This window comes from Nelumbo nucifera, chromosome 7 (assembly GCF_055504915.1).
Source record: "Nelumbo nucifera cultivar China Antique chromosome 7, China Antique-T2T, whole genome shotgun sequence".
Classification (NCBI taxonomy): Eukaryota; Viridiplantae; Streptophyta; class Magnoliopsida; order Proteales; family Nelumbonaceae; genus Nelumbo; species Nelumbo nucifera.
This window is the reverse complement of record NC_142655.1, coordinates 16,213,730-16,232,059: the sequence shown is the minus strand read 5'-3', so window position 1 is coordinate 16,232,059 and position 18,330 is coordinate 16,213,730. Positions and strand designations below refer to the sequence as shown.

Genomic DNA, 18,330 nt, shown 5'->3' with positions numbered 1-18,330 from the left:
AATACAAATTAGACATGCATAGATGGAATTATTTCTTCAGGAAAAACACACACAACTGACCTGTTTCCCGTCCCGTGGAAATGGAATTGATTGCTCAATATATGCTGAGGTTCCTAAAACCAGAAAAAGATCCCTTCAGTACATATTGTGGAGTCCTGAATTAAAGAAATAGGCCATAGATTTATTTAAAGTCGGTTCTAAACTCTAGAACTCCAGAACCAAGAGATAAAATTAAGGAATCAATCATTTTCAATTTTTATGATAATTCCAAACTATGATAAAGATTTAGATTTAAATTTAATCCATCACACTTTACAACAAAGCTGCAGACCACAAAAGAGACATGTTTTTCATTGGGACCTCAGTGCCTCAAAAGGACAACTTAACTAACTGGGCTACATTGTGTGAAAGGAAGGATGAAAGGAGCCTAGGGATGGGAAAAGTTTTGCTTAAGAATGTGGCTTTCTTGGGAAAATAGTTGTGAAGGTTTCCTATGGAGTTGGACAGCTTGTGGCATGCTGTGATTAAGAGCACCCATGGCCTCTCAGACAATGGATGGGATGCAAATTTAGCCACTAGAGCTACCCATGCTCCTCTGTCTCTCACTTTTCCTCAAAAACATTTGGGTTCAATTGGGTATTAGAACCAAATTTTGAGCTGATTTGTGGTGGTGGGAGCAGCCATTAAAAGACTTTTTCATAACATTTATCCAATTTCCTCCTCAAACAGCCATTGGTCTTCCATTATGTCTCTTTGACAAATCAAGGGATATGTTGTAACCTTGGTTTCAGAAGGGGGTTAAGTGAGAATGACATTTCTAATGCTTCAGATCTCTTCAATTTGTTGAATACTTGGATGGTCTTTCTTTGGATACCTCCCTTGGTTGTAGAATTTGATTTGCTAGTTCATTTGAACTTTTTTCTTGTTCTTCCTTTTTAAAAGCCCTTTCTTTTAACTCTAGTCCCCCCTGGTTTTCCCAGTTAAGGCTGTTTAGAGTGGACCAAAATTAGGGCATTCTGATGGGAGGTAATACATGTGAAAAAACTCGTGAATATCTTCAAAAGAGAAAGCCTAGATGGTGTCTTTATTCACATATGTATGTTCTTTGCAGAGCAAATTGTGACTTGTGAGACTACCTTCTATTTACAAATCCCCTATTCACTTATATATAGTATTTTAGTTTTTTTCTTTTCACTATTTGAATGTAGGTGGTCTCATCCAGCAGATTTAGTTAGTCTATTCTACACTTCATTTTTCTCTCTACCTAAAAAGAGGGACAAAATCTTCTCTTGATGTACTAGGGCAGCAATCTTATGGACAATTTGGGAAGAATGAAATATTAGGATTTTCAGATATATAAGAGTAAGTCAAAGGAATCATTTGAGGATGGCAGTTGGGAATGATCTATTCTTAATTACCTGTTCATGGGCCGGGCTTAGGGATGGCAATTTCCCCCGTAAAACCGGGGCCTCACCCCGAAAGGGGCAGGTTTTCCCCAACCCTAAACAAGGATGGGGCGGGGACGGGGAAAATAATTTTTCCCCGAACCGGGTACAGGACGGGGACGGGTTTTGTATATAATTCCCCAAACCCACCCCGACCCTGAAGGTAAATTAGTAAAATATCTCTAAGTTTAATATTGATATTTAAAATATCTCTAGTTTTTCCCTAAATTCTTAAAATCCTAGGATCCCATAATTTTATTTTTGAATTACCCCTAAAGTATTATAATTCAATTCTAAAATACCCCCAAATTCCTATATCATATGTATAAATTGTCCATAAAATAGATAATTTTTAAGTAATTGCCTTGGAGAGGGGAACAGTCGAGGATTCCCCGTCCCGGATGGGGAATGGATGCCCCGCCCCGTTGCCATTCCTAGCTAGGCTCAGGCTTGGCTTTTGTCAAAATTCTAATGGGCCCCACCCGAAGCCCGAGCCCAAGACAGTGTAAAGTTGGCCCAAAGTCCGGCCCATGAACAGGTCTAATGCTTATATTTGGTCATTGTCCCACTGATGGCATATCAAGAAATTGGTAAACCATTGCTGGATCCTCTTCACTAATCATACTAATGATGAAGATATGGTCACCTCCTACAAATCACTTCATTAAAATGAACTTGATGGCTGCAGCTTAGAAAACGCTGGAAACTCAGGGATTGGGGAAACTTTTAGGAGCAATACTGGCAATATAGTAGTCCTTTACTTAGGACCCATTGGGCATGGTGATTCTACAACAGCTGAAATGCTGAATTAATGAGTGTCTTCTATGATTTAAGATTGGAGAGATGATGCAAATATTTAAGTAAGGAAATAATTCATTGAGAAACCAATCAGTTTTTCAATTGCTACACCAATTTCAGAGTTTTTGGATGATAAGATATTGGCATTGTTTGAATTTTTTAAGTTAGTTTATATTTGTAGGTTTGTTAAGAAAAGGGTTTTAACTTTTAGTTTTCCAAAATTTACTGTTATTTCAAAAATACTACTTATGGTAACTGTACCATTGTATTCCATAATTATTAGATATAGTAACAGCTGAAAAGGCTGGACTAAATGACTTATTTCTTTATCTGTCAGTAAACAAGTAATTAAGGAGGTTGCGAGCTCCTTCATGACTGAAACTGATGTTCAAATATTTTATTATTTAATTATTTATCCACTAAAAAACAAAAAAATGCATCATCTGTTATGAGCACCCGCACCAAACGGCAGCAGTTGAGGCAGCAGCGCACACACGACTGGCACCGCAAGGCAGCGGCACCATGAGCCGCGCGCACGCACTGCGCAGCAGTGGCACCGCACGCACCGCGCGGCAGCAGCACCGCGCGCACGGACCGCGCGGCAGCAGCACCGCGCGCACGGACCGCGCGGCAGCAGCACCATGAGCCGCGTGCACGCACATCGGCAGCAGCAGCAGAGCGGGGCCCACACGACAGCTCATAGGGTGGGCCCACCCTCATCTGGACACGTCAAGAGAACGCGCCTTATCCCTTATCCCATTCTCCCTTATCTTATCCCCTATTCTTAGAAGGAATTGTAGTACCATTAAAAGTAAAGTAGTCTAAGTAGAAGTAGGAGTTTAAGTCCGTTTAGGACTAACCTAGCCGAATCCTACAAGGAACCCTCCTCTTGTAATCTCCTATTTAAGGAGACGCCATTATTGAATGAGGATATCGAATATTCAGTCAAGAAAGAGAGTAAAGGAGAGTTCGGTGATCTCTTGGACAAATCACCCACGAGATAGTCAAAATAGGGCCTGCACGCAAGGCCAAGGGCAAGGAAAGATCTGAGGTTCCTGCGGTGGAGCGACCCGTGACGCGATCCTACGCTCGGGCCCATAACATCTTGGTATCAGAGCCTACCGTCATGGGGGAACAGGAGCCGCTGTCTTTCAGAGTCCATGAACTGGAGCATAGGCTCGCAAAAACCAGTATGGAGGTCCAAGAGGTCAAAGATGACGTTCGGGAGCTGCGTCGCCTGTTAGAAGCGTTCCTCTACAACAAAGAAAAGAACTCGGAGGGGCTAGCCTCTACCAGCAGTCGCCGCACGGACGGGACAGAATCAGCCAACGAACATCAAGCCACAGTACCGACGACTGCAGTTGTCCCCAAGTACAGCCGGCTTGAATTTCCATCTTACGATGGCACCAGAGACCCATTAGGTTGGTTGTACCGCTGCGAACAGTTCTTCTGCAACCAGCGCACGGATGACAGAGACAAGGTCAGCCTGGCAGCTTTCCACCTTACGGAAGAGGCACAACTCTGGTTCTATCGCGTGGAGCAAGAAGAACCCGGGCTCAGTTGGGAGCAGTTCAGGTCCTATTGCCTCCTCAGGTTTGGGCCCCCGATGACGAGCAACCCGCTGGGTGAGCTAATCAATCTCAAGCAAATTGGAACCGTGGCTGAATATCAATGCCAGTTCCAAACCCTGCTTGCCAGAGCGGCCACGGTTAGACCAGATCAGCAAGTGGACATGTTCACAGCAGGGCTGATAGAACCCTTAAGGGTAGACGTAGAGATGCAGCACCCCCCAAATTGGTTACGGCAATGAACCTCGCCCGCGCCTTTGAACGGAAGATGCAGCTTACTCAAGGACACTTCAGCATTGGACGGCCAGCCACGACTTGGGCACCGTCAAGGCCAGTGGGAGCGTCTACCCCTGCGCCCAACAGGGAGCAGAGGACCCACACCGGTAACCCCTCCAGATCAGTATCACAGACAGGGAGCAGCAGGGTGTCACCCCCCATCCGGCGTCTGTCCCGAGCCGAGATGGCAGAACGGTGCGCGAAGGGGCAGTGCTTCAATTGCGATGATCTATACTCCGCAGGGCATAGATGCAAGAAACTATTCTGCCTTCTAGTAGACGAGACTGAAGAGGATGAGGAAGATCCATCACCAACTGAACCCGAGATCTCACTTCACGCAATCACAGGGATCAGAACCTCCCAGACAATGCAACTAAGGGCACTAGTGACGGGGAAACCCGTGCGCATTCTGGTAGACTCCGGAAGCACCCACAATTTCATCAGCAATCAGGCGGCCCGCAAATTAGAGTTGCCCATGGAAGTCAGGCCACAACTACAGGTAGCCGTGGCGAATGGGGAAAGAGTATACAGCCCCGGTATCTGCAAGAACACCAGAATCCAGGTTGAAAAAGAGTCCTTCCGAGCAGATTTATTTGTACTGTCCTTAGACGAATTTGACATCGTCCTAGGCGTCAAATGGCTGATCACGCTCGGCCCAATCCTGTGGAACTTCGCTGCTCTGACCATGACCTTCCACTTAGATGGCAAACCGGTTACTTGGCAGGGAACCCGAACAAGGACCAAGACACAACTACATGCACTCCAGGGGGAGAATTCGCGCACAACGGATGTGGAGAGACTTCTCAACGATTACTCAGTCGTTTTCCAAAAACCCAAGGGCCTCCCACCTCCTAGAGCCTGCGACCACCGGATCCCTCTAATTGTAGGGTCAAACCCGGTCGTGGTTCGGCCCTATCATTACCCCCACCGACAGAAAGATGAGTTAGAGAAGCAATGCGCAGATATGCTACAGCAGGGGATCATTCGGCCCAGCCACTCCCCTTTTTCCTCCCCAGTTCTGTTGGTACCCAAACAGGATGGGACTTGGAGATTTTGTGTGGATTATAGGGAACTCAATAGCCGAACCGTCAAAGATAAGTTCCCGATCCCCATCGTAGACGAATTATTGGACGAACTCCACGGCGCACAATTCTTCTCCAAATTAGACCTCGGGTCAGGCTATTTCCAGGTTAGGATGTCTTCCGTAGATGTAGAAAAGACAGCCTTCAGGACGCATCATGGCCATTTCGAGTTCCTAGTTATGCCATTCGGCCTCTGCAACGCCCCTTCCACATTCCAGGCCCTGATGAATGAAGTCTTCCACTCCCACCTCCGTAAATATGTACTGGTCTTCTTCGACGACATCCTGGTCTATACCAAGACATGGGTGGAACACATTCAACACCTGCGGGTCGTGCTCAAGCTCCTAAAGCAGCACCGACTCTTCCTTAAAAGATCCAAGTGTTCCTTTGGGGAACACCAAGTCCTTTACCTCGAACATGTAATCAGCGGGCAAGGTGTAACTATGGACAGCTCCAAAATTCAGGCCATCAAGGACTGGCCCCGGCCACAGTCCGCCAAGGCCCTCCGTGGGTTCCTAGGGCTAACAGGGTACTACCGAAAGTTCGTACAGAATTACGACCTGTTAGCAGCCCCGCTTACCAACCTGCTCAAGAAGAATGCCTTCCACTGGGATAGCACAGCCGATGCAGCCTTCGTAGGCCTAAGGGAAGCCCTCTCTTCCACACCAGTCCTCCAGCTACCGAACTTTGATCTTGAGTTCACAGTTGAGTGTGATGCTTCCGGCACAGGCATAGGAGCCATCCTTCAGTAGCAAGGGCACCCGATAGCCTTCTTCAGCTGCAAGCTAGCTGATCGCCATCTCAAATTACCCGCCTATGAACGCGAGCTCATTGGCCTAGCCAAGGCAGTACAACACTGGAGGCCGTACTTGTGGGGCAGACCCTTCGTCGTCAAAACAGACCACTACAGCCTCAAATACTTGCTAGAACAACGACTGACCACCTCCCACAGCAACATTGGGTCAGCAAGCTTCTGGGTTTCGATTTCTGAGTGGACTACAAGGCAGGATCCCTGAACCGTGCAACAGATGCCTTGTCCCGGCGAGAAGAAGATAGTATGCTCCTCCATGCGATCTCCCAACCACGAGCCACCCTGCTAGAAGACATTCGGAACACACTGCCACACTCATCAGAATGGAACAACCTGGTCCAACAAATACAGTCTGGGTCTGCTAACCCGAACTGGTCTCTCCACGATGGGCTGGTATTCTACAAAAAGAAGATCTACCTACCTGCCGATTGCCCCCTAATTCCCTCCATCATCGCCAGCATACACCACTCGACACACGAGGGCATTCAAAAAACGCTGCATCGCATTCATGCTGACTTCCACTGGCAAGCTATGAGGGCCTCGGTGCGGGACTTTATCCAGAACTGCGTAGTTTGCCAACAGCAAAAATGGGAAAATCTGCACCCCGCAGGCCTGCTCCAACCCCTCTCCCTCCCAACGCAGATCTGGGCTAATATTGCCATGGATTTCATCGAGGGGCTGCCCAAAGTCGGGGGGAAGTCAGTCCTGTTCGTGGTAGTGGACCGGTTCTCCAAATATGCTCACTTCCTCCCTTTATCCCATCCTTATACCGCAGTCTCGGTCGCCCATACCTTCTTCACCCACATTTTTCGCCTACATGAACTCCCCGAGTCCATCGTCAGTGATCGGGACCCGATCTTCACAAGCACATTCTGGAAGGAGCTCTTTAGATTACAAGGCACGGCCCTCGCCTTCTCCTCGGCCTACCATCCACAGTCAGACGGCCAAACAGAGGTGGTGAACCGGACAATTGAGATGTACCTTCGCTGCTTCGTGGGTGACCAGCCGCGGCGCTGGGTGGAGTACTTCCCATGGGTTGAGTACTGCTACAATACATCCTATCACTCCTCCCTCGGAATGACTCCCTTCAGAGTTGTGTACGGTCGAGATCCTCCACGCCTTCTGTCCTACGAGCCGGGCTCAACGCGGTTGGAAGAAGTGGACCGCAGCCTCCAAGCTCGCGATGCCCTCCTGACTGAAGTCTCCTTGCGCTTACAACAGGCGCAGGCACGTATGAAACATGCCTACGATCAGCGGCACCGTGAAGTCACCTTCGAACCAGGGCAGTACGTTTGGCTGAAACTCTGACCATACAGGCAACTGTCTCTCAGGCGCCGGGGGCCCCCTAAGCTGGCCCCAAATTTTATGGGCCCTTCAAGATTCTAAGGAAGATAGGAAAGGTAGCTTATCAACTCGAGCTCCCGGAGCACAGCAGGATCCACAACATCTTCCATGTGTCCCTCCTAAAGCTTTATGTAGGCACTCCTCCCGACCATGTGCCTCCCCTACCCCCCTTGCAGGACGGCAGACCTATCCTCCAGCCCCGTGCCCTTATCCGGCCCCGCATCCATCAAGGCACCTTCAAGGTTTTAGTCGAATGGGAGGGACTACCTCCAACAGAGGCGACCTGGATCCCCTGGACCGATCTCCACAACGCCTATCCAGACCTCGAGCTTGAGGACAAGCTCGTAGTCCAGGAGGGGAGTGATGTTATGAGCACCCGCACCACACGGCAGCAGTTGAGGCAGCAGCGCGCACACGACCGGCACCGCACGGCAGCGGCACCATGAGCCGCGCGCACGCACTGCGCAGCAGTGGCACCGCACGCACCGCGCGGCAACAGCACCGCGAGCGCCGCACGGCGGCGGCACCATGAGCCGCGTGCACGCACATCGGCAGCAGCAGCAGAACGGGGCCCACACGACAGCTCATAGGGTGGGCCCACCCTCATCTGGACACGTCAAGAGAACGCGCCTTATCCCTTATCCCATTCTCCCTTATCTTATCCCCTATTCTTAGAAGGAATTGTAGTACCATTAAAAGTAAAGTAGTCTAAGTAGAAGTAGGAGTTTAAGTCCGTTTAAGATTAACCTAGCCGAATCCTACAAGGAACCCTCCTCTTGTAATCTCCTATTTAAGGAGACGCCATTATTGAATGAGGATATCGAATATTCAGTCAAGAAAGAGAGTAAAGGAGAGTTCGGTGATCTCTTGGACAAATCACCCACGAGATAGTTAAAATAGGGCCTGCACGCAAGGCCAAGGGCAAGGAAAGATCTGAGGTTCCTGCGGTGGAGCGACCCGTGACGCGATCCTACGCTCGGGCCCATAACATCATCCACTTCAGCCATTATCAAACAGCCCCTCATAAGAGTTTGACAAAAGCTATAGTGTTGGCTGCCAACCTAACGCCACCCTCCTTTATCCAGGCCTGGGCCAGCAATGTAAGACAAGCTCACATTGGCAGAGTTGGCAGCCCCTAAGATATTTAAATTGAAATGAACAATAGGTACTATGGTACACATAGCATACAAGGCTGTTAGTGGGGGTCTTGTGCAACTTGATCATGGACAATAAGTACTATGGTACACATGGGCATACTAATTTCCTGTCATGTTATTACAGAGTTGTGGGATAGGCTCCTCTTGATTTTTGGGTGCAGGTGGAATAGGCCAACAGAAGTAAGCATGTGTTTTGATCCCTCTACCTTCACTTGGTGTCAACAAAGAATAAGAATAATGTGAAGGTGTGCAAGAGCAGCATTGCTATGTGTGAGAATGAAGGAATGCCAGGATATTCCAAGAGAAGGAGAAAAGCTAACAAGAACTGAAGGAGTATATCTTGTATAGGGATATCTCGTGGCTGAAATCTTTGGACTTGTTTCACCAATTTTCTTTTAATGATCTTTGGAGGCATTGGATAGCACTGGCAAGCAGCTCCTCCCTAAAGAACAAGGTGCACATGAGTTGGGTACCCGCTTCTGAAGGCCTTATGAAACTAAATTTTGATGGCAGCAGTCAAGGTAACCCAGGTCCCTCTAGGATGGGAGGGGTTCTAAGGAATGAAAGTGGTAATATGACTCTCTTATACTCAGGCCCTTTAGGTGAGGGAGACTCCACTAGGGCAGAATTACTAGCTGCCCTCCAAGGGGTACAATTTGCAGTACAACTAGGAGCGGAACAGCTACTAATAGAAGGTGACTCCAAGGTGGTTGTGGGGTGGCTACAGAACCCAAAGACTGGTTTGGTACTATGAGATATTAAGAATGAACTTAAAAAATTCAAGTGTCTGACAAGAAATCTGTGTTTCAGAATACAATGGGTGGGGAAATCAACTAATGTTATGACTGATAGTTTAGCCAAGCAAGGGGCAAATAGGGAATAGTTATATTGGGCACAATTGTAATTTGTTTTAATTTTTAATTTTTTATTGTTTGGGGAGGTCACAACTTGTGCCTCCCCATGGATCTCTTGTATCTGTTATTCTCCTATCTCTAATAAAATTTTCCCATTTATCAAAAATTTTGGCAAAGGACAGTAATGGGAACAACCATAAAGTTTCATAAAACTTCTATAAGCCTGAAAGAATCTGTAAGTCAGGAGCCCATTTTCTATCACAATCCCCCCCTCCCACACACACGCATCCCAAATTTATAGGAAGAGGTTGGTACAAAGAATTGTAGGGGCTACATACATCACCCCAGTATTATCACCTACATCCTAGGCCACCAGCCACCATAATCGAGCATCATATCCATTATACAGAGTAGCAATGGATATGGCACTAAACAGAATGGAAGGGAAAAAAAGGATTCATGTAGCCAATCCCATATGGTTGGGATAAGGTTTAGATGATGATGATGATGATGACGATCAATATTCAGGGTAGTCCTGCAGCCAAGGCTTTCAAAGACACTGATTATCTTATGCAGCACTTGGGCAGCAGTCCATCACTCCACAAGTCAGCCTTCCCATCTAGAGCACACTCCTGGCTGTTAGGAACAAGTTAGGCACCACACTCAATCCACACACTTAGGAACACTTAGGACACACTTGGGCTACTTAAGGACAAGCTTGCAGACACAGAGGCAATGTGAGTAAAGGAACTCGAGGAATTCTTTGTATTGCTCAAGAAAAGGATTACAACTCTTGGATGCTTCACCAAATAAGAGGCTCCTCCTTATATAGCCCTTGGGCTGTATAATAAGCAGTCTAGATATGTACATGTGTCATACATCCAATGGTTAAGATTATTATAGACTTCTAGATATCTCTACAAGAATGCTCTAGAACACCTCTGGAATACTGTACAAGTATCTATAATGTTCAAGGGACTTCTTGAATCTTCCGGAATACTCTTGGGGCTTTTGAAAAATTCATTAAACCTCTTCCATCTGCCTCTTCAGGTTTGTGCCAAATCATGTAAGGGATTTGTGCTCTGTCACACATATATCTGTAAGACTGTAACACAATTCAAAGGAATGTGCAGATATTACCTGGAATGACCACCCATTATTGGCTATCAGTAGACACCATAAAAGTCACATCAAGCATATTAATTTTGTATTATTTACAGTTTTTTTGCACTCCAAACCAATGGTTTTCACTAAAAATTACCAGATAAGAATATTATCAATCGGGTGGGGGGAGTTAGAATTCCTGCATAAATGCATTAAAACTTCTAGGCAATATTAATTTTGGTCCACAACCACTTTATGAACTACATATAAGCAATATGAACAAGTAATTCCGATTCATGACCATAGTTAGATGGAAACCATCTCCAGCTGCTACCACAAATTAGCATCAAACTATTACCATATACAGGGCAAGTAATTGAAATTCATCACCAATAAAATTATACTCCTAAAATGTCAAAGTAAAATGCCCAGAGACCTTTAAAAGATAAAAGGGCCATCTCATACCTAGTGGTGCATGAATACTCTGCAGCAATAGAACTATAGACTTTGCATCTAGACGTTTTCGAGTTCTTTTGCCAACCAATACTTGCACATGAGGAGTATCAAATACCTACACAAAAGATAATACATCCATTAACAGTCATCTTTCCAATGTTCAGAGAAACGGACCGGTCATAGAACCAGAGAAGGGAGAGATTCATGGGTCAGAGGTTCAACTGGGGTCAAACCGTGATAATGTGGCATATATGTATATATTATGGATTATATAAATACTATATATAATATATTTTACAACTTTTAATATACTTAAATATGATGGATAGCAAATTCCTTAATTTTTAAAGCAAATGACCAAGGTTCAAGTCTCTTAATTTACATTTTCTTTAAAATATGTATGTAGTAGAGTAATATATACAATAAAGAGTCATTAAATAGCACGAGTAAAGAGGTGGATTAGTGATAATTAAGCTATATATGAAAATAAGAGGTCATGGGTTCAAGTCTTGTCACACTCATTTTAGAATTTCAATTACATAGTGACCCAGGTGGTCTCATGAAACTGGGACCAGTTCACCGGTTTCCGGTTAAACCGGATGGCCAGCCAATTTTTACCAAGTTTTTAGACATTACAATTCTTGGGGTGTGACTGAACCAACCAGGGGACAGGTCCATTCAACCAGTCTGACCGGTCGGTCCAGTCTGTTTTCTAAACACTGCATCTTTCCCTCACATTAAAAGGCAAGAATAAAAATGCGAACATGTGATCAAGATTCAAGAAGAGATGATTCAAAACCCTTGAAAAACCCTTGAAAATTTGATACTCATGAAGATTTTTGCCATCTTTTACCATTTTAATCAAACTGTCAAAGTGTAGATCCATGTGGTTTCTTGGAAATTTGAAAACAGTACCCAGTTTGCACCAGATATTGGGCTTTTAGGTATCAAAGAAGGCAATATATACCATTTTCTATCATTAACCTTTCAGGACACTCGTATTTAGCTCTTTCTATTTACAGATGAAACATCAAATACATGAAGCTATGATTATTTTAATAAATCCAAATGAATCAGTACAAATTTGTTTGCTATCTTCGGACAAGAAGCACAAGTTCAATGTTTACAATCACAATAAATAAAAGAGGAACTTGGGCCATGTATAGCATCAGAAGTAACAGCATTCATTTGAAGAAACCTAGGAGTAACTCTGGCAGTGCGTTAAAATGAAGGAAAGTAGAATAAGATAGTTTGGACACATCCAAAGAAGAATATCTACGGTAGCAGTAAGAAGTGATCTGTTACAAGTTGAAGGAGCTGGAAGAGCTCGAGGCAGACCAAAAAGGACATGAATTCAAGTAGTGAGAAATGATTTAATAGCCCACAGTTCAACAATGGATATAGTACTGAACAATACCGCAAGGGAGAACAGGCTTCATGTGATTGGGACAAGGATTAGATGATGGTGCTATGATAACAGATAACCAGTCCTTTTCCCTAGAGTTTTGAATTGGGCAAATTTCTTAAACTACCCTTATGGTTTAGCAAATTGACTAACTATAACCTTACTGTTTAACTATTGTCTTGCACCACCCCTACTGTTTCTGACAATTGTCATCACCATTAAAGTCTAACAGAAAGGGTGGAAAGTCAGTTTTACCCTTCCATTAAATCCCGACCATCTTTCCTCAAACATTGGCACTTCCTTCCCAGTTCCATGCATATCATCGTCACTGTAACCCAGATTCCCATCACCTGTTGAACCATTATCTCTGTTGTGGATTCACCGCTTGGATGGAAGCAAAATCCAAGAGCAAGCATCTGGTCTGTTTCATCAAGGACCAAATATTGAACCTCCCCCAACTTGAGGCTATTACCATTGATCAAGTCAATGATACACCCCGGACCTGCTGAGGGGACAGAGAAACAACCGTCAAATCAAAAGGGGTTTAGGGTTCTATTCGGTTTTATGGAGAATCATCGTCTGAATCTCTCCAATGGTGGGCCTATCCCTCAAATGTGGAGACTATGGGGCCCGAAAGGTGTATAATGGTGGCAATAGGAACTCCAGATTTGGATTTTGCTTGCCTGCTTGCTTGGTGGTGGTGAGAGGAACAGTTATGACACAGAGGATGAATGGATGACTCATAGTAGACACTAGACAATAGTACTAACAGTGCCTCCTTGTTTAGGTGGTGCCATCTCTCCACTCAACCAGTCCTCTCTCCTGGTCTTCAATCTTTCCCAAAATAACCTCACCAGCGTCATCAGTCTCACAGCTCCTCACTGCATTCACGACCGTGGACAACGAGGCTGATGAGCAACCCAAGACTACAAGCTGAGCAGGTGGTCGACAGAGACAGGGAGTGATCTCTATGAGGCAACTTTCTTCTCTTGCAACATCAGCTTCACAATAGCAGCCATGCATACAAAAGTATTTGGTCCTATTTCTTCTGAGTTCACACCCGTCCCCCTTGGCAGCGGAATGGAGTAAACAGGACCATCATCCACAGGTGGTCACCTACAGGTCAGTATTGGTCCTCTTTCTTCTGAATTCCCAGAGCCGGAATGAAGTAAACAGGACCATCATCCACCCCCATGACGCTCCACTTCACACAACCAATTATTGAATTCTTCAATGAGTGGTGCATCAGAGTTAAATACTCTAGTCATCTGCCACCTCGCAGCCGAGTTCTCATTGCCCCAAATACAATTCAGAATCATCTCCGCTTCCAGCACGACGATCACTCCATCTCTGTTGTTTCCGGCATGACGATCGTCTCGCTTCTGGCACAGCAAGCAGGTGGTCAACATGACAGACACAAGTGGTCAACATCCCTACAACACCAACTGGCAATGTGTGAAACAACAACATTAGGAGCCTGTTGTCTCCTAATCTCTTCACGACCCTAATCATCGCTTTTTTTTTTTATGAATATCGCTTCCTAGTACTTCAACACCGAAGTCCTCCTGAATAAGTACCTCCTCAGCTACTGTGGCTACCGCTACCTCATCTTCCTCACCATTCTTTATAGCTTTGTCCCCTTTCAGCACATCATCACTCGTCATCAGTTCCTCAAGATTGCTGTCCTCAGTGCTATATTTTGCTTCTCCTTCGTCTGCGGCAACACTTCTCTTTTCTACCTCCCTGTTTCCTTCAACCAAAATATTGGAGATCGTCCCCTTTCTAAAACTTTCCACTTGTATTTTCCTAGTTTGATGCTGTTTTACTCAACAAGACAACCCTTTTTTCTTAGGGATGAACTCGTCTTCATCCCTGTGTTGTTGCCGGCAACGACTACCATGAAGAAGGTGTGAAGAACTCGGTTTGTTGCCGCTGAAAGGAGAAGAAGGTGAAGGAGGAGAAGGAGGAGGAAGGAGGGAGAGGGAGAGGGAGAAGGACAAAGGGTAAAATTGGGTTTTAAAAAAAATTATATGTCACGTGGTGTCACGTGTGTACGGGTTTTGACGCTACATTAACGGATGCTAACAGCAGGGGTAGAGAAGTCAATTGTTAGAAATAGTAGGGGTAGTTTAAGGCAATAGTTAAACAGTAGGGGTAGTTTAAGAAATTTGCCCTTTTTGAATTTTGGCTTCCAAGTGAGAATTCGTCTATGATGGACTTAATTGATGGTCAGACAGTGTTTCTTCCATTTCATTAACATCGATAGACTGAGTTCAAGATTTGTTCATCAGACTGTAAGCACCTAGAGTTCATATCAGACCAGATCTAGGCAAATCTGGATTTGGCCCAATCAAATTTTTGCAATCAGCCACCAGCCTTCTAATATGCCAAGGGCAATCCAACTCAAATAGTGACAAGGTAACTCGAAGTGAATCACTCTAAAGACAATGGAAAAAATCAAAATTAAAAGATTTAAACCCTGGTCACTTATATTAAAACCCAAAACAACAACCATCTGACTACAACTTAAATATATGCATAATATTTTTATATTTTATAAATATGAAGTCACGGGTCACTAGGTTAAGCCAGCAACCAGATCATCTAACCCATGACCCGCAAGCCTTCCCAGTTTTGTGGATAGTCCTAGTCTTACAACATTGCTTCAAATTGAACCCAGATCATCATTCAGTCAATTGCCAGTACTACCCACTCATAAACCTTATATATGGCATTTATGAATATGAAATCAAAGGTATAACATAATATCCATTTTGAGACCCTCTTTTGCATCCCAAAAAACTTCTTTTCCAGTGTAGTCAAGGCAGGAAGTAGTAACTGGTTGCTTTAGCCTCATTGGATGAAGAATTGACCAGCTGACCATGGAAAAGAAAGTATTGATGGCAAGGTGATTTGGTATGAGCATGGTTTTAGCAGCAGTGCTTGGCGTTGAGAAAACTAAAGAATTGGGAATTGGTAATTTGGTCATTGAAAGTGATTTGAAGATGGTAAGATGGTTGGAAAAAGGTGTGAGGGGTGATTTGGCAGCGTAGAAATGAACTCAGACACTTCAATGGTTATCAAAAGACATGAATGTTCAGATAAGATGGGTTAGAAGATCTGCTAACAGCTTGGTAGATGGTTTTACAAGGCAAGGGGTTCAAAGGTAGCATATCTACTGGGAACAATTGTAATATAGTGTTGGGTGGCTAGTCCTGTAATGGGTTTGCTGGTTTCTAACAACTTCTTGTTGTAACCTGTTTCTTAAATAGTAATGAAATTATGATATTGTGTTGCTGATAAATAAGAAGAAGAAGAAGAAGGAAACAAAAAAAGAAGGTACTAGTTCAAAGACAACAAGCAAAAATGTATCGTAAAATATGGAATATTACTAGAAAAACTTAAAGCATTTTAGTGCCTGAATTCTGAATTCTGAATTCATAATCGTATCATAAATCATGGACAAAGTCATATTAAATCAAATTGTGAATTGTATCATAAATTGTAAGATAGCTTTTGTTTATTACAAACTTCACCAATGTGATCTTGTCTTACAATACTAGTCCCGAGCCTGGATAGGAATGTGCCAGGTTGGCAGCTAGCATTGAAAATTTTGCCAAACTCTAATGAACATGGATCCTAATTTGTCTTTCATGCTCAAGCTAGGGCGTTTCCCGAAGACAACACACCGCACCTTAACCAACGTATGATGAGAAATAGGCAAAAAACACAATGAATACAAGGATTAATTTGACATAATAACAATAAACCAATCTTTAAAATATTGACACACTTCGACAAAACCCCCTTTCAGCTAGTGTTGTGCATCTTCATTCTTCCCAATATAAAAGACTTTTATTAGAAATAAAGAAAAATGAGATTCTCCTTCCTTTTCTTCCTCATCCCCCTCCTCTTAAGGAGGCTTATGCTTCTTACATTCCGAACTACACCTCGCATCATGCCTCCGCGTTTTAAAACATTACATGATTACACTTTGAGACAACTCGATATTCTTTTCAAATAGTTTTTGTTTGTGTAATCAATTATTTGGTTGATCTATTAGAATCATTTGCATTTTCTATAAGTTCAAATTTTTGCTTGAACTCATTCTATCATGTACAACTTCACAATATATTACTCTGTCCATAAACTTAGCTTTGTAGCTTTGTTTAATATTTGGAACAAGATAATAATTTAAAAAGGTGTGCCTAAACTTATTTTATAATTTCATAAAATACTATTCCATATTTTTCCATATTTCACAATGACAATGTTTCCACCATGTCCATAACTTTTTACAATATTTCCGACATTTTCAACATGTTCCCTATATTTGGATGACTGGCATTTCCACTGACACCAACATTTTAAACCTTGATCAATGGACTGATTGTTTTGCTCATGTATCTTACAAAAGGACAAAAGATCTCTAACAGTTGTTTATGGATCTCAAATTGGAGGTAGTATCATCACACCCATCTCCCTCCAAGCAAGTTTCTAGTCAAAACTTCATGCAAATTGTTGTGTGTACATGGCAGTGATAGTAAAATTTATTCACCCATAGGCTATAAAGAAGTCCAATTATTCTTCCACTTCAATTGCCAAGGTTTCAGCCCAATAAATAGCCTCCATGTGGCATCCTGCCAGTTTGGGAGGAGTATTTAAGGACTGTTATGGCACAAAAGTAGTCATGTTATCAGGTCCCATTGGTCATGAGGATTCCATCGCAACAGAGCTAACAACAGTGACACAAGGATTAAGGATTGCGAGATCACTGGATCTTAGTATCCTGGTTATTAAAAGTGATCCAAAGATGGTTGTGACTTGTGAGTTGGTGGGATTCCTTGGCAGCACCACTACAAATGTTAAATCAGCATTAATTGAAATGAGGTTAAGATAAAAAGGTAAAAATAACATGTCATACACAGTGTATAATGGGGCTTCTGTTAAAAACCGGTAAAACTCAGCCAGCCCCATATAAAGATGAAACCTTACAATAGTAAATCAGAGAACTTCGCCATTCAAAACCAAATAGCGTCTGTGATATTGGCATTAGAAATGACGGAAACGTAGACAACAAGAATACACTAAAGAGAAAAAAGGAAAATAATAAAACAGTCAGAGCGAGTCATTACCTGGGCAGAACAATCTGACTCGTCATTCTTCAATAGCGCCAAGGCTCCCGAAACGTCCGGATCAATGCCGATTACCCACTCCGAACCAGAATTGTTAGCGGGTTCCTCTCCTCCATCAGTCGGCTTCCTAGCAATTTCAGAAAATGGGCAAGAGAGAGAAGCTAACCACCTCTCCTTGAGCTCGTCATCAGAAACTTTAGCCCTAACCCCTACACCATTCAATAGATTCCTCTTTCTACAACTCCTACTACGAACCAGCTCATGGGTACTCGTCAACTCTAGGGAAGACACGGAAAAGCGCCTGAATATAGAATAACTGAAGTGTACTTTTGTTCTAAGGTTAGCAGAGATTAAGTTCATAGAAAGCGTTGGAAACGAAGGATGCGATGCTGGTGGTGGTAGTGGCGGAAACGGGAGTGATTCCATTAAAAGGGGGCCGAAGATGAGACAAGGATTAAAAGATGAACTCTTGGATAATTTTTGCGCAGAGTTTCAGACACCGCAGAGAAAAAATGAGTGATTTCTCCATCTATTTTGAATCTTTCCCTCCACCAATAGTATGAAATTCTCAGAACAACGGCTGTCCTCCAGTCCCGTCCCGGGACCGAGGGAACTATTGCAGTATTGCTTAACGTACACACCTAAAGTGAAACAGGCCCGTAGAAATGCACTATCGACCTGGATTACCCGTTGAACTCCTATTACAGCCTGCATAGGGTGTAAGGTCCCGATTGATCTGTAATCGGGTGGGATTCGGATCTCCATTTTGCATCCGGATGTGATGTCGACTTCCCATCGGATTTGGATTTAACCCAAGTCCGAAATATTATGCCATAAATGAAAAAATAAATAAAAATCAATTTTTTTTACTTATATAATAAATTTATATAGTATA

General features: G+C 43.7%; 1 protein-coding gene across 4 annotated transcripts in view; it reads right to left on the bottom strand.

Moving 5' to 3' along the window:
* LOC104607806 (MutS2) overlaps positions 1-18,121 on the bottom strand; it is a 37,507-nt gene extending 19,386 nt beyond the window's left edge. For 2 of the 4 annotated variants that reach the window (XM_010273522.3, XM_010273524.3), the window contains exons 1-3: positions 17,436-18,120; positions 10,905-11,010; positions 61-113 (exon numbers count right to left, since the gene is read on the bottom strand). In XM_010273522.3, coding sequence (XP_010271824.1) covers positions 61-113; positions 10,905-11,010; positions 17,436-17,861 — 585 coding nt within the window. In that variant the 5' untranslated portion in view covers positions 17,862-18,120. Of the gene's footprint in view, positions 1-60; positions 114-10,904; positions 11,011-17,435 lie in introns of all 4 variants that reach the window. The other 2 variants (XM_088892155.1, XM_010273520.3) reach the window with 2 other exon arrangements.
* Between the last annotated feature and the right edge of the window lie 209 nt (positions 18,122-18,330).